The sequence below is a fragment of the Athene noctua genome, chromosome 1, assembly GCF_965140245.1.
Source record: "Athene noctua chromosome 1, bAthNoc1.hap1.1, whole genome shotgun sequence".
Taxonomy (NCBI): domain Eukaryota; kingdom Metazoa; phylum Chordata; class Aves; order Strigiformes; family Strigidae; genus Athene; species Athene noctua.
The window spans coordinates 108,475,458-108,492,886 of record NC_134037.1 but is presented as its reverse complement, the minus strand read 5'-3'; the positions used below and the strand labels follow the sequence as shown (position 1 = coordinate 108,492,886).

The following is a 17,429-nucleotide window of genomic DNA, read 5'->3' as shown; positions in this document are numbered from 1 at the left end:
TAAAATAGTTTGGGGTTTTTTTTATCACATTACTTTAAACTGAAATCTAAGTATAAATAGAAAAATCCTTTTTAAATATTTGAAGTGCAGAAGTAATTTCCTTGGCCTCCTCTTTTTCCTGTTGGCCACCCACTCCCCTGCATTTCCCTATTTGATATTGCATTAGAAATACCGATTTTTGTCTAACAATTTCTGTCTTGACATCTTTTTGGCTAACAAATTAAACAGTATAGTGTCTTTATAGTTTAAAAATCCACAACTAACAGCTACATTTTTTAACAATACAGATTTATTTTCTTTTTGTTTGTTGTTTCTTACAAACTCATAACTATTAAGAAATATTTCCTTTGTGAAAGATGCTAATACTGATGTTCCATCAACTGAGTATGGGATATAGGCATTACACTGTCATACAATGTGTTGTTATGTGTGTGTGGGAGGATGAGGAGCTTGAAATTAGGGCTCTGTACTGTGCAGTACAAGTGTGATTCATGTGCTGGTAATACCTGTGGAAATGGCCAGGTCTGTCAGGTGAACTGGACAGGAGTTGTTGAGATATATGAGAGAAAGGCTTCTCAGTTCAGTATTTATTTTAGTCTGAAAGGTGATGACACTGAAGTACCAAGGAACCAAGTTTTATTAGCATAGTGTTCATAAAGAAGCAGGAAAAGGAACAAACAAAACCTTCATTGTCCGTGTCCTGTAAAAAAGTGAATTTTCAGATCCTACATACACAAGCATGTGTTTGTACAAAGGCAATATATGGAAAAGAATCCTTACTGAGACCCCAGAAGCCAGCCGATAAAGCCTCAGGTGGGCACCAGGCCACCTTAAGTGGGAAGAGTCAGACTTGCTGGGACCTATACTGCTGCAGACTCATGGAGTAAATCATGGCTTGCATTAAACATTGGTTGGAATGCAGTAGCCAGATGACAGGTGTCCACATTTCTGGTGTTAATTAGTATCCTGATATGTACAAGAACAACAAGTGAGTGTCAGGAGAAGCTCTTGTTCTCTTCCAGTTTTTGCATAAACCAGACATTGTGGCCACCTCTCTGCTTAGTATCTAGTGAGATACACCAGCGTTTTCCCCACACATTAGAACTGACAGGTTTTTATCTGTGTCTTTCTCATCATGAAGTTTCATCTTAATCTTTTCTCATTCTTTGCATAATGAGCAGGCATTCACGATGGTTTTGGAAGAAGCATTATTTTTGATTAGGTGCAAATGTCGCTAACCCTGTCCATCCCTATGTCAAACTGGCCTTACACTGGGTTTTCCCGCTTACCTGGCTAATCAAGCAACTAATGTTCTACATGAAAGGCAGACTAGTACCTAGAGAAAAAAATATACTATGCAAAAAAATTAAGGGTGGAAAATAAGCTTCTTAAACTGGGAAAAACCTGGATAATTTGCCCCCCGCCTACTTTGACCAAAGACTAAACCAACTAGCTGTTGAACTGATTGTTTAAAAAGAAGTTTTTGAGCACTATAAATATCTGAAACTCCGCTGTTAGCTCTCTACCAGTGGTTTTTAAAAAGTGTCATGACATATTTATTCTGTGCCATCAATGTTAATTGAGAATATGCTAATGCAAAAAAACTCTTCTCTCCCTCCTACCGTTCCAGTGTCAACAGTGCAGTATTACTGCAGTATCCTCTGGGCAGAGTTTAAAAAGCTTCTTGACCATAATGAGTAGGAAAAATTACTAGGTGAACCCTATTTACTCCTCTAGTGTCTGAGCAGTAAGTGTCTGCAGCCTCTGTCACCCTCGCTGTGACCCTGGTCCATGGTATGAGGCTGTTGCGCTGTGGAGGCTGCCATGGAGGAGGCACACCGTGGGGCAGACCTGCCTTTGCTCCAAGCCAGCACGTGACAGTGTTTGTAACACAAGGCTTGACTCCTCAGGTTTTAAGCTCTTCCTGAGAGCACTAATCTTTCATTAAAATCAGTCAGAACAGAAAGCCCATAGCTGATCTCGGAGGAGAGTCCTCAGCTCCAGCAGCTCCTAAGAACAGTCAGGGAAGTCCGTCAAATCAAATCAGGAATACCTCCCTTCAGCTTCCTTGAGTAACAAACATCTTGAGCATCCTGGAAGGGATTTGTTTCCCAGATAAACACACTTGTTCTTTTTGAGGAACGATTCAGCTTTATGGCTGACAATGCTGAGCTGCAAAGTTCCTGTAAGTCCCTTTACAGTCTGTGGCCAATTGCTCTACAAAGACAGATCTAGAGACTCAGGATCAGATGCTGCAGAACCACAAGCATACACTGCTTGAATTATGTCCATCCCTCTGACAAGCTCCAAAGTTAAGGACACATGCATGTTGGTCATCAGAAGATACTACGGGATTATCCATGCTGGATGTTGTAATTAGCACATTAAGGTCTCAAAAGCATTATAAAATGAAGATGATGAAAGCTATGGGTAGTAAAGATTTGGTGTCATATTTAAGAACAGCACCTAGGGCTTTTTTTAAGCTGCAAGAACTTCCTGAAATAGAATTCATTTGTTTTTATGATTATTTATCATTCATACTGCTGTCAGCTTTGACAGTGAAAATGTACTTGTCAGACACACTTTTATTTTAGTCAGTTTTTGGCTTTTTTCATTCTGTGAGTTTGATGCATTTCCCTGAAGTCCATGGCCTGTAATTTCCAAGTACAATTAGGGTTGATCACTGGGTATGCTAGAATTTTAACTTTCTTAGAAAACTTCAGTGGGCTTAGGTTTGCCACCTGAGTTTTCCTCCATACTTGATCTGGCACATTCCTTTAATCTGTGTAATCAGTATCATACACTGGTATCCAGCATAAGTAAGGGATCTGACCCTGTAAGACAACTAGATCTGCATCTTCTGTCTTTGAGAGCCAAGAGTGTTCAGCAACCCTCCAGACTTTCATAATCTTGTTTTTCTATCATCAAAACTAAGGCCACTTCATGGCTGCCCTTCCACTGACTTTAAAGGATCTTGGGCCAGGATGACCATGGGAATGGATCGAGTTGAGAAAGAGACAGGGCGTGTGACTAACTGCCCAGAGCTCAGAGTGAGTTCATTTTTGGTCGTTTGTGATGTATATCATTTGACTTGATTTGGGAAAAAGGCTCTGAACCTGAATGTTACTAACTGTACATGGTGGCCAATTTGCCCATACAAATGTTGAGGGATGCTGAAACTGGATGAACATAAAGTTCCCAGGAGGTGGTGAGGCATACCCCAAGTGAATGAGAACCCCTGACTCTGGCAGTCCAGTTGACATAAGACTGACATGTTTCAATTGAGCTAAACACCCTTATTTTGAAACCTGCTCCATTGCATCTGCTGGTTGTAAGAGTGTTTAATGCAAGAGCTGTTGGCAGGTATGACTGCTTAAAAACTTGACTAATTCATGACTAATGCTCAGCAGTGCATTAATGAAATGTTTGCAGAAGTTTCCAGGCAGCAGCAATAGATGAGCATTTCCCTTGAAATATGGAGGGTGTCACTCTTTTTTAGCACTGGGGACATATCCTACACAAAGAATGATGCACTTGTTTTCAGGTTTTATAAAATACATCTCCATTTGTAAACAGACTGACAGCTCTGTATCTGGGTTGTCCTCACAGTGTATTGTTTTTAATCTGCCTGGAAATGTGTCATTCCTGAGTTTATCCACATTGCTGGGAGACAAACTTTGAGGATTTTTTTATTCAGCAAGCTGCTTTGGCTCCTAATGACATTAAGATGTTAGGGATGAGGCAGGTACATTGCTGGAGAGAAAAATTTGTTTCTCTGAGTCTTGCTCTTTGTGATAAGGTGTGCTCTACTTGCTCATTGCTAGAAAGGTACTGGGCATCCACACATCTCTTGCAGCCTGCCATAGCTTGGCAAAACTCAGTTGCAAAGAAGCTTAACTTGCTGTTTTCCTTTGTTCTCATGACCTAAACGTAGATAATAAAAATATACCAGGTTTCCTTATGGCAGGCCAGAATCGTTGCATTGACTGATCATTTTCTTTTTAATAGAAGAATGATCCCTGGTATGGACAAAAGGTGCTTTCTTGCTATTTCAGTCTGACACCTTTGCCCCAGTCTTAAGAAAATTGTTTTCAATCTTGAGCTGACTTCCCAGTAAAGCATTTATCTTTCTTATGGGCCCAGAGACTTTGGAAAGTAAGCAGAGTATCGAGGATGTGAATTTTTATGTGAATTACTTGCTCTGATTTCAAGTTATTATTAAGCTTGCCAGTGAAAATGCAAACAAAACCATGTCTCCAGGGGATGGGGAATAGACATTGCTGCACATTGTAATCAGCCTCTCTTGAAGATTCATTTAATATCTTGTGTATTTTTTTATGAAATGCATTATTCATGTAACAAGATTCACAGAGAGAAGCAGCTGAATTGTAATTTCTGGGAAGATTCTTCTTCTGAGAGATGGCATTTTCATTATTTAAATCAATGCAGTAGGTCTTGCCTGCATAAGGGAGGCATGAAGTGAAGGGAACAGCCTGTAGATGGGGCACTGAGCCAGTTAGTTACTGCCTCTGAAGGGACATAAAATCAGCCATCCAGTAATTTAAGCTCTTTTTGGGTCAGTGTGTAGCCATTTGAGACATCATTACACTTTGCAGGGGTTTTTTCCTCTGTGTTAGAAGCACTTAAACAAACAGTAATCAACTAACACTTACTCAGTGGAAAAGTTGTCCTCTCTTACAAAAATACTGCTTGTGAGCTGCTTCTCCTGATGCTGTTTCCTAGGGAGTGCTCCCTCAGTTCTCCACTGAGTTCATCTGCCCAGCCATATGAGAGGACATTCTGTTTCAGGGCCTAAAATAAAAATTCCACATGTTTGTACTGCAATTCTCTCTTATTTACCTAACCTTATGTAAACCACTGTACTTAATTAACACAGGCTCAGCCTCTGTAATATTTAAGATCTCCCTCCACTAGCGGTCCCACTGAGATCAGTCAGGCTGTTCAGAGATAACAAAACACAAGTAACACTGGTAGAGTCTAAGTTCAACTCAGTAATATTACCGCAGTACAGACTGTAAGTGCTTAAGCAATGTTGTGTGCTGTGCATCTCTTGCAGCGCAGTTGATGGTAAACTTATTTTCAAAAGTGAGTATTTAGGAATTTAATTAGTGCATATAACCATTTAATTATGTTAATGAAACAAGAAATAGGACATTACAGGTGAATTAGAGATGCATAAGGAGAGGGATTCTCCTTATTTTGACTGTCCCCTTTCATCCCCGTATAGCCATCTTTTAGGCATATGTGTCCCCTTTTGTCTTCTCCTCACATACACACACACAACCCCTTCCCCCAGAGGATGGGAAGCTTCCCAGATCCCATTTCTCAGGCCTTTAAACAAGCAGGTGACAGCAGAGCTTGCTGGTGTGGGTGAGAGCCGAAAGCAGCCCCCCAGCGCAGGTTGCCGCACAGGAGGTGTGTGCCTGCATCCTCTGTTGCGGATGGGTGCCTGGCCTTCCAGCAGCAGTGGTCTGGGACTGCTGAGACAAACCCAAAACTGCAGGGAGCTGGAAAGGGAGCCTGAAGCGTGACTTGTGTATTTTGACACACTGAAGCTACCCAGCAGTGGTTTGCTGGCATTAATGTCTTTCTCCTTTTCTCTTTGTTTATTTGACCAAGTTTGTCCACTACCTCCAATGGTGAGTCATGGAGACTACATCTGCCACCCACGGCCTTGTGAGCGTTACAACCATGGGACGGTGGTGGAGTTTTACTGTGATCCTGGTTACACCCTCACCAATGACTACAAGTATATCACCTGCCAGTACGGAGAGTGGTTCCCCTCCTACCAAGTATACTGTGTCAAAACAGGTAAGGGATCAGCAATGGCATTACTCCTATCCTGTTCTAGTCCCTCTTCTTTAAAGCAGATTTGTTGGTCTGTCATACTTCATCTGTTTCATGGTTAAGTGATGAACATTGATTTTAGGATGCTATTAAATATAGTACATTTCCAAGATCCTGAATGATCCTAAACCATTTCAATCATTAGCTCTTCAAATGTATTTTTCAACATCTTCTGGGTATATGTATATAAGCAAAGGTCATGATTGCATGTATAAAAATTTATAAAGTCAAGGGGAAAAAAGCAAGGTCCAGCTCCTGTGGAAGCTTAAGGTTGCTTTTGGTATATGGCATTGAATTCATCTGTGTTTTTACAACATAGCTATGATGTCTTGTCCTAACTGGCACTTCTGAGTATTGTTGAAGTATTAATACAAAATAACAGTGGTAATAATCAAGCACAACTCTTGTATTGCCTTTTTGTTACAGAACAAACCTGGCCAAATACACAGGAGACCCTCCTGACTACATGGAAAATAGTGGCATTTACTGCTACCAGCGTCTTATTAGTACTGCTACTGGTTATTTTAGCCAGGATGTTCCAGACCAAATTTAAGACACATTTCCTTCCAAGGTTTGTACTGACTTCTGTTTTTTTGAAGATTGAGAGCCTTGATTCAGTTTTCACATTCAGCACTCCTTGTTGAGGAGATGGAGTGGCTCACCAGCCTTGCAGATACCTTCTTCTTCTGTTCTGAGCAGAAGTCTCTGAACCAGCAGTGTGGAAGGGTATCCCTAAAAACTCACAGTAGTCCTTTCTGCAACTAAGATAAAAGGCAAAGTTTGCCAGATTCGCTCTGGGAGTAATTACAGCTCTGCTACTGAGAATTGGTGCTTTTGCATGTAAAAATAGCTGACAATATTTTTAAATACTCATTTTCAGGTGCTGGGGGAATTAATTTTTTAACTACTGTAGACTTAGTAATGTAAGTTTTAAGAACGAATTTCTTTTTTCTCTATGGACAAATTTGTATTAAAAGTTTGCTTTCCCTTCATGACTATTATTTTAATTCATAAACATCTCCTACATCTTCCTTTATTTCCATAAAATACTGTGCAGCTATGAGCATTTGTCATTGATTCTCACAGTACTTCTTGTGAGACAGGTAGGTGGGTATTATTATTATCAGCTTACAACTGGAAAACCAAAGGCAGCAATGCTGAACTTTAGGTAAAGCTAGTACTGTATTGGGGTTTAGACTTGTTTCTAGCCTTCACTCTGCTCACTTTGCTATGAACCTTGACTGTGTGACTTCTTTCCTGCACTTGCTTTTTTTTTCATGTCTTTATTCTACCACATGCAGAGAAAAGAGGTGAAAAAGCTGTATGTCAGCAAATACGTCCCCATGCCCAAGGACTTGGTGATCTTAATGTTAAATAATTATGTCCACATAAAAGTATGCATATTATATAAGTAATGTGTAAATTTATATACATGTGCATATATAAAGCATATGGGGGGTAGTATACATATACATATACATAACTAGGAAGATCTTTGGGGTAGTGGGTTGCGCTGTGGATAGCTTTATAACCCATACTTGTCTAGCTTCTTGAAATGCATTTCTGTCCTCTCCTTTTCAGACATTTTTATGTCCTACAGGTACCTGGGACCAATTCCCTCCCACTAGGGCTATACTGTGATTTAATTGGCTACTAAACAGATACTTTAGGGTTTAGCAGACTTTCCCAATTAATAGAAATGTTCTGCTTAATAAAGAAACCAGCTTAGTACTGGTTAAGGAAACCTTCGTCCTTTGAAAGGAAGACCTGAAGGAGGTCACAAATCTGTCCTCCAAAGCCCTGTCATCTAGTAGTAGTCATCTCAGTAGCTGTTTACATGGGCTGTAAATGCTTTTGTGCGCTAGCACACAGCTTTCCAGGGATTCAGACACTTTCGGCTGGTGAACTACATCTGTGATCTTATATCCATGATACCTACTGTGCATAGCACAGCAAATTGTGCTTCTTATCTCTTCCAAGCACCTGTTTTCCTTCCCTTCTTGAAATTGTTTTTCACGTTACTGGTTTCATTTTTCCGATTGTAACAGATTCCATCTGACTGTCAACCTGAACAGACTTTTGCAAATCCATGAGACAAACATTTCTGTGAATGTTAATGACCCTGTAGCTTCATTTTGCATGACTAGGAAGTGCTGTGTTTACTTAAGTTCAGTGTTTGCTCCGAGGTGCGTCTGACATGCTCCTGCTTTCTGTGATAACTCGTCTGTGTTTGGCGTAGAGGCAACCAGGAGGGCTCCATGGGTGACCCCGACTTTGTGGTGGTGGATGGCGTTCCTGTCATGCTGCCTTCCTACGATGAAGCTGTAAGCAGCGGCTTGAATGCTCTGGCACCCGGATACACAGACCAGGGGCATATTTTGCAAACAGAAGATCAGAATCCTCCTGCTTACCCTGGCCCCAGGATTACAGACACACTGCCTAGCGAATTTGAGACCTGTGACAGTAGGTCAGGCTCCTCTGAACAGCTCCAAAGTTTGCACCCGTCCCCAGCGTGCCAAGCGGCAGCGCTTCCTGGAGCAGATCGAACTGACGTGCCCCGTAGCACTGCTGGGGAGGCAGCGTCCACGAGTCCGCGGATTGATATTGCAGATGGTGAGTCTTGCATAGGTGCAATAGGTGAGTCTGTGAACAGGAGCCATCATTTGTTTGTACTGTCCAAGCAGTAATAAACCCACCTGACTTGCTCGTACTTTCGCCATGGTTTTGTCCGCATCTTAATTTGGACATTTTTTGAACCATACTACTCCATGATCATAGAGCTTCATGTCTGCAATATGTCCTTGGTAGCTGTGGTGCAAGGGGTTTGAATCCCAGGCCAGAAGGTTCGTGTCCAGACCCCATAACAGCAGTCTCATCAACAGAGGTGTCAGCAAGCACCTGCGTACAGCAGCGAAGCCAACCATCATCTTTCCTGTGTTGGTGTGTTCATCTGCTCCTCAACTCCCACACTCACAACTCCCTCACATGCCATGGGTTTCACAGCAAAGAACAGGATTTTCTCCTTAAAATGGAAAGCAAATCATGTTTTCATACTCAGACAAAATTAGCAGCCTTTGTTAACAAACCCATCATGGCTGTGCATACAGTAAACGGTTCAGTCTGAGGCACGTACGAATCAAGCCATGGACACAGGAGTCACAGCATCAAGGGAATGTACTCACAGGACCATGTGTGAGAACGGAGATTGCCATATATTATCATCTGCATTTAAATCGAACATGAGCATGCATTGATATAATTTCATTGAGTTCTAATGGAGCTATATGGTGTGTTAAGGAAGCTAGATAGTTTTCCTCAGAGACATTGAGAAGGAGTGGCTCTGATCCTGCTCTCCACAGTCACTGAGAGTAACTAGGCAAAGAGCTAAAGCCCAGCATCCTAAATTGAGTGTGGGTGAAGGTCTGGATGGAGGAAGTCTTCCTGCTTTCATAGGGTTGGGGCTAACTGTGGTATCACAATGGGAAGAGGACAGCTAGAAGGAGGGAGGAATTATGCCAGTGAAAGTCCCTGACTACACTGAATGCTGTTTCAGTGATTAATGTAGTAGAAAGGACGTTTGCATTTGGGTTTTTGTGGGCCTAACTTGTTTTAGAAAATCTGTGTAGTTTTAGTAAGTTAACTTTCATATAGGTGTTAGAACTTAAGTGGGTCTAGAATTGGCGATACTGTATGTCTTATTCAGATTTTTGCAATGTCCATTTCTCTTTTTATAGAATTGCTAATACTAATACTCTGCAAAAGCATAAAGGGAAGTTACAGTCAGCAATCAATGTTATTCTTTTTTTTCCCTAGAGATTCCTTTGATGGAAGAAGACCCTTAGCCTGCACAGAGATGTGTCTTCGTCAGATTGCACTGTTGGGTGACATGAATCATGAGGATTTAGAGATAGAAAAGACTATCTGTGGATTTGGGGAGGGTATTTTCCTACTTATCAATCTTCCACGTGATGATGTCACCAGATTGGGTGTACATCTTAATCCTCAGCAGGGATAACAGCATCAGCATTTGGAACAGCAGTAGTTTTATGAATGAATCCTGGGGATTTGATGAGAGCAGATGTAGAAAAAGAACTGTGGCTTTTTAGAAATGAAATGTATATCTGCATCGCAGAAAGTCATATGGTTCTGTAAGAAATGCTATTGGATTTTGATACTAACTGCCTCACAAAAGCATGTCCAAGTATGTAAATTTGCTTATAAAGAAAGACTGCTTTAAATGATCTACGAACCTCTAGTTTATGAAGAATCCTTACACGTTTAAAAAAATACTAGTACTGAAACATGAAAAAGAGGAAAGATCCTCTTTGGCTTTCCTATGATAACCAGGAAGCATTTGATTTAGTTGTCGGTGATTTTGTTTCAGACCATGTCTGCAGAAAATGTAACAGAAATGATGGGATTCGTATATACTTTGATGTATGATAGCAAATATATATAAATATATATATATTTAAAAACTCTTAAAGAGAAAGAAAAGGAAAGACTCCCAGGTCACCTAATGATCTGGAGATTTTTTTTAAAGGTAAGGCAGAATTTATATCATATACAGTATTCAAGGTAAAGTATCAATATTTGTATTTATGCAAGACTTCTGTGACTACATTGCATTTGATAAATCCTGCTACAATATGAGAGATCTAGAGAATGTTAAAATTGTGAAAAATGTGCTTAAGAAATGTTGAACTGCCCTGCTTCAACCTCTCTTAAGCTCTTACAAACGTATATATACTAGAGTAATCTACAGTCATAGCCCAGAGCACTGCCTTGTCCCTGTACGTTGTGGTAGTATTCTGAGCCATTATTGTAGAATACTTTTTAAAAAATAATAAAGTTCAGTTTCAGTTCTTTTGACTTATACAACTGTGTGTAGTTGGCCTTTTTTTTCCCCTTCCTCGCTTCTTTCACCAGCTCCTACCTGAAAGCTGAGATGTCAGCAGAACACCTGCTTCATGGCATTTTCAGCTTTATATTCATTATCCAGCTACAAATGGAGAGAGTGGTTTTGGTTAAGCAGAGCACATGAAATGGATCCAGCAGTGGTGCAGCTTCTGTAGATGCTACATGGCTTCTTTACAGACTCTTCTCTCCTCTGCATGCTACGCCAGAGCATTGTGGTAAAGCCAGTATGAACGGTTCGCCTTTGCAGTGTTACAGGTTGTTCGTTATTTGTCAAGAAAATTCCTGGCTGTTTCATATACTTATTGAAAGCCAAGCAGATTTTTCTCGTCTTATTTTTGGTATTGTGCAAATGAAACATATGTTAAACTGGCAGTGTTTGAAGGAAGAACTCGCCGTATGTTAATGACAGAGATTGCCGTCATGTGGGTTAATCTAAGCCAAAGGAAAAAATGAGACTGAGTTCTGCTTTAATGTACAAAGTAAACCCATAGTATCTCTATTGCACTAAATAGAGGATCACTACAAGTTGCTCTGTTATTTTTTCCTGATTGTTTAATTTTTTCTATTGTGGTGGCACCTAATGGCCCCACTTATGAGTCAGGCTAGTAGAATGATGGATGTGCTGCAACCATTCCAGAAAGTGTTTATTAGCATCCTGTCAGCAACTGTATATGACAGCAAGAAGCAAATGGAGACAAAAAATCTGTGTAATGGAGAGACAATTATTACAGTAATCTCAATTATTCTACAGTATCATTGATGAGAATGTCGTGATTGGTCTTGAAAGATAAGACATATTCCACATTATTCTCCATTCTTGCTTCTGTGAGATTTGCATTTCTTTCTACTGAAATTGTCTCAATTGCAGTTATATCTCCAGGTTTATCCCAGAGCTGTATTTATCAGGTATGAGTACTTTCTTTGCTACCCCTTCCTTTTCAGGTCCCACACATTCCAGAGGTGTTTGCACTACCAACTGAAGTTCAGGATTGTCACCTCAGCAAACAAGACAAGAGTGCTGTAATATCAACCTTGAATTGAAGCACGTCTCAAGTCTACAGTCAGTTAAGTGATTTTTGTTTCATAATGCCATTGAAAAGTATTGGATTTACTTTAGATGCCCTATAAAATATTATGAAATCTGTCTTTGCTGGTCTTTTAACAGCTTGTGAAATTTCATTCCTTATTAAATTTCTGGACTTCCATTTATTAATTTCTGTTATGAAAGCTTCTCATTAATATTTGGAGCTCCACGGTTTTACAGATTTACACTGCTGTATAAATGGTATTGCAGTCATTTGTTAAGGAAGCCAGGCAGGGTAACTTAAGAAATGTAAATTTATGGCTTATTAGACCATTTTTATTTTTAAAAGTGCAGAACTGCAAATACACTAGAAAATGCTGATGTATTAATATTGCTTGATAGTCCTTTGATAGCACCATACTAAATATCACTTGCAAAGAGAGGTTTTTACCATTTTTTGCTCATGATATGTAAGACTTCCTGAAAGGGTGTTTTGGGGGAATTGCTTGTGTGGCTGAGTTTGGGGGGTTTGCATGCTTGAATATTTGGGGGGAAAGAGAGGAATGTTTCTGCTGCTTTTTTTTTCCACATGGGTCTTGAATTCTCATAAGAGGTCTGTCTCGCCCTGGATCCACACCCATGCCCTGACCCCCAAGCTGATGCCCTGGGCTCAGGGCTGCCCCCAGGTGCCCCCCAGCCTGCCCAGCATCCTGGTCACCCTATCAGCCTGAAGAACCCTGCAGCTCCCTGGCCTTAAGACCTCAGGTCAACCTCGAGCACTCCCTGAGTCCCACATCCAAACCTTCAGGAGGGTGGATGCTCTTAGGGTCCCAAGAGACTAGAGAGCTGGTAAGATCATGACAGTATGCTTGCTGTGAAAATGAAACCAGATGAGAGTATGAGCACGCCTTATGCTGATCATAAGCTGTTTTCACTTAAGCTAACTAGGTGTGAATAAAAACTAACCCAGGAAAACCCTTGTTGCTGAGGAGAGAAGCAGCATGTTAGTGAAGATGGACAACCCATGTGCCCTCAGCATAGGGAGGAAAGGGTACGTACTGTGAACTCCAGGAAAGAAAAACAAGAACTGGCTTCACCCTGCCAATATTTCTAAAAATGAAAAAGGAGAAATGAGCAATGTGTCAGCCTTCAACACTGACGTATGAACAAGGGCTTGACCTGCAGAGTGCTGGGGGAAGGGTGGGGATCCAAGGTCTCGCAGCAGCTATGCATGGAGTGAATCACAACCTAAGCGTGAGTCAACAGGACCTGGCTGTTGTGAAAATGTTAAAAGTCAATATGAGGATGTTTACGCAGAACTGTAACTTATAAAATGCATGAAGCAATCCTTCAGCTCCACTACTGCTACAGCAGTATCTTAAATGCTGAGCAAATTTTTTCCTCTTCAAGGGGAATGTGCAGTAGCTGGAGGGAAGCCAAGCAGAGACAATCAAGTACTATTAGAAGTTTGGAAGAGCCTGTCCTCACAGGTCACGTTAGTGATTATGTAGTGTTTGGTATGGACAACAGAAGACCAAAGGGGACATAAAAACTTGGTTTTCTCTAAGAAGCATATTTTGGGAAGAAGGAGCAATTTATAAGTAGGACAAGAATAATAGGCTTAATTGCAGTTTGAGGGAATTAGGTTAGATACTAGGAAAAACCTTCTATCCATGGGGACGGTTACAAGCAGGGAGAGACGGTCTGAGGAAGCTGTCAAAAACCTCTGTTACAAGAGATTTTTAAAGACTGTTTTAAATAAATAGGGGTCAGGAAAACACTGGGGCAGAATGCACTATGGGAGCTTTGGGGCCCCTTCTGATTCTTTCTCTGTGTGATTCCCAGCTTTTGAGAACTAAACTTGGCTGATGCATGGATTTCCCCATATAGACTAAATCCAAATGGTACTGGGCAAACTGGTCAGCAGTCATCAGAATCACAGCCAGAAATATTATCTACTCCACCAACAGAAGCTTTTCATGTAGCGTAGGCTGAACTCCAGTAAAACCCTGCAAATTAAACCCTGTTGCATTAAAGTAACATTGATTTCAGAATTTTGTTCTGTGACAAATCCAAATTTGGGATTTTCTGGTCTTCATGTCTATCTTAGGCAGTTAAATGAATGAAGGCCTTCTTATACTCCCTGTGCATGAAGTGAAGTAAATCCTCTCTCAGCAGCTGTCTGAAGACACCTATTGAGTTCAAGGAAAAACAGCAGCTTAGGCACTGGAGTGCAGAGACCATTGTCATGTTTATGCAAAACTTGCTTCCCATGCCCCAAAAGCTGTTTGTTCTTCTCTGCGCTGTGCTGCCGTTGATAGCACAGCTTACCACATCAGGTGTCAGAGGAGGAATAGCACAGATGGGAGAAGCACATCTCAAGCTCCTGTTCTTGGTCTCCTGTGGATTCCCAGAGAGGACTCGGGAGCAGGAAGAACTAGAAAGCAAGTAAACATCTGCCCCAAACCCAGGAGCATCTCCCATTGTCAAGGGCATGTGCAGTCCCTTTGACATGGTTCCCAAAAGAATTGCACTTGGAGGGGAGGCTCTGTGGCAGAGGGGAGATAGGCCCTGGCCAGGGTGTGCAGCCAGAATAGACAGACAATTCCTTCTCCCCCAGAATAATGTACATAACTTCCTTCATGCATTAGAGATTTATCTTGTCACTACCATTATGTAGTAGCATACAGCCCATTCTTCCAGCCCTACCTTCTCCAGGACAGTAAAATATGTTATTTAACAATAACAGAAAGGGTGTTATCTTGAGATTAAATTATTTGTTGTCCAGGTGTCAGAGCAGACTTTTAACAACTCATATAAACCCCATACAGAAATTGTACAGATAAGGCTGACTGGGATTATTGAAGCAGCTTTCCTCAGCTAGGCAAAGGGACTGTCATGCAGGGCAGGGGGAGCTGCTACATGGAGACATTTTGTAACCCAGGAAAACTGGATTCACCTGATAAAATATATTAAACAGAAACTTGGAGAAGAAAGAAAAGACACTTAAATTTTAATAATGTCCAGGGGACATGGTAAGTTCCCCATGTTCTCCAGTAAGAACGAAGGAAGCTGTTTTCTTAATACAACTGGTTCAAAAGAAAGTCAAGAGTCAGGGAGGGAAGACAAGCTCCCTGGTTTGGGGGTCCAGCAGCTCTTTCCCATCACCCCTGCATTTCAGTGGTCAGACTGGTTCTGCTTGCAATAAGGGCCTTGCTTTTGGTTTGGATACACTTTTTTCCATTTTATTGTGTTTGCCTTCTGTTTCCCCTCTGCCTATCCTTCTACTCTCTTTCTCCTTTTTTTTTCTGTAACTAATACTGTTGTTCCAGTTCCATCCTGCCACCTTGGTCATGCTGGGAAGCGAAACAAGTTGCTTAATTGCAGTGCAGTACCCAGCAGGACACCTCCCCTCCCTCATAAAAGGTTGCTCTTATTTGCCTTCCTCATTTACATTCTCAGCAGAGAGGACAAGAAGGGACATGGAGCTCTTCACTCTGCTGACAAATGGTCCATGAAAATGGTTAGAGAGGGACACTAAGGGAAGCCCACACTGCTACATGCATGATGTATTGGTCTCAAGCCTGTCAGCTCATGATCTTTCATTGGCCCAGAATTCACAGGTGCACATGGATGCTCCTATACAAACGCAGTAGTCAAGATTTTTAAGAATTAGACAATATTATAGGGTGTTTCAAGGTAAGACATTTTAAAGAGACCCTCCTTTCTGAAACTGGTGAGCTCACAGCTTAAGAAAATGGGCACTGATACAGTCCAGTTAGGGAGCACAGGGTGCACAGCAGGTCACTTCCTGATGCTTTAGTATGGATTTCTTGTCCCCAGGATAACTGCTTGAACTAAACAGTTGCCAGTTGCTGAGCTGCCAGGTTCACATGTTTTATTTTTTTAACCTAATTAAACTAGATTTATTTTTAACACTCCTTATTACCATCCGCTTCTGACTTCCATCCATCTACTGCTGAGTACATGCTGCTCTTGCCAAAGCAAGTGTCTTTCAGCAGCTCACTCAGCCCCCTGAAACTGTACCACACTGTGGGAGATCACACTTGCCACCATTGTCCCTTCTATTAATTCCATAGCAGCACATGCTGTTTGTCTGCCTTGTACAGTGCTCTCACGTTAATAACTGTGCAGCCAGTTGTTACTTCTTTCATAACCATTACCATAGCTGCCCGTTGTTGATAATTCAGGTTAATTACTTGCTAAAAAGTTTAGTAGAACAATTTAGCTTTGCTTAGCCTGTTCATCGATGAAGACTATAAATGTCTGCAGTCTATCACTGATACAGATGTTACTGCAGTTTGGTATAATTGGCTTTTACTGAAGTGCTGCAGCAAAAATGGTGGTTAGTCCAACTGGCAAAGTCAGCTGACTGTTTGTACACCTACTGCTTGGTTTTCCATTGGATTTTGGGCAACCCCTTGAGTGTGCAGTGTAGACACATTAACAGAAGCGCTGAAGCCCAGCACTAAAAAGGGTATCATGGCAGCTGCCAAGAGTCCAGCATTTCAGTTAGGCTTACGGTGCTGGGCTGATCTATCACAAATATATTTTACTGGAGATAAGCGTACCTATGACAAGATTTAGATAACATTCTCTCTGTTTTATGGAAAAAGTAGTAGAAAAATTGCCAAGAAGCAGCATCATTAAAGGTAATGATGCCTCTCTAGTCAGATTTCTCTGGTCTGGCAGTGTCCTGTTCCCTGAAATTTCAAATCTAGGAGCTGTTACAGTCAGAAGGCTCTGGATACATTCACTGCTCTCAGTTTCCAGTGAAATGGATGGAAACTGGGACCCCTTTCAGCAACAGGCTCTTTCTGACCGTATAGTCAGGAGTCCCCATCTCCTGATTGTTAGAAGCAGAAGAAAGGCCATATGCTCCCATCCAAGGGGAAGTGGAGTTTAGCATTACACTACTTCAGAGCAAAACTGGACTCTGGAAACTCCACCTAGCTCTCTGATTTTATGTGCATGACACTATTTGCAGTGAATTGAGGCTGACTTGGTGCCTTGTGGTACTCTGCATTCATTTAAGCCTTCACAACATAGGGCTGTGCAACACATCAGCAATAGCCTTTAGCTGCTCTAAGTACTGACAAGCAAATGAAAGCAAGATAGCTCCCCTCAGACACTTTTAAAATCCAGCATGGAGCTGTCTTCTTCTTTGGATGCCTAAATATCTTCGTATTAAATCGTGAGCAAGAATTATGATTAATTGCTCCCCTGACCTTCAGTTTCTTCATTGAGACTGTGTCACCAAACCATATTTTATGTCACTAGGAGACAGCAGATATAAATGAAGTATCTGCCTGCTCTAGAATATCTAACAAGGGAGGAAATTACTTCCATTCGTTAACACAACAGATTTTCTTGAGACAATTTTCTGCCTTCCAAATTCAGTTTTAAAATGCGATTTCATCCTCACAGGTCTGTCTGTTGGTTTCCAGCACAAGGGGCATTGCCTTCGTTTGCTGGCAGCACTGGCAAGAAAAGCAACCTGTCACTCTCCCTCATCTTAATGTTTTTTTCCACTGCATAATTTTAAAACTAGAAATAATTTATATAAAAAAAAAAAAAAACACACAAGATAAATTCA

At 41.2% G+C, this 17,429-nt stretch overlaps 1 protein-coding gene across 1 annotated transcript in view; it reads left to right on the top strand.

The window, feature by feature from the left end:
* The window catches only part of SUSD4 (sushi domain containing 4), a 75,575-nt gene extending 65,752 nt beyond the window's left edge, over positions 1-9,823 (top strand). The window contains exons 6-9 of the mRNA XM_074926351.1: positions 5,641-5,832; positions 6,295-6,439; positions 8,108-8,481; positions 9,682-9,823. Coding sequence (XP_074782452.1) covers positions 5,641-5,832; positions 6,295-6,439; positions 8,108-8,481; positions 9,682-9,710 — 740 coding nt within the window. The 3' untranslated portion in view covers positions 9,711-9,823. The remainder of the gene's footprint in view (positions 1-5,640; positions 5,833-6,294; positions 6,440-8,107; positions 8,482-9,681) is intronic.
* The last annotated feature ends 7,606 nt before the right edge of the window (positions 9,824-17,429 follow it).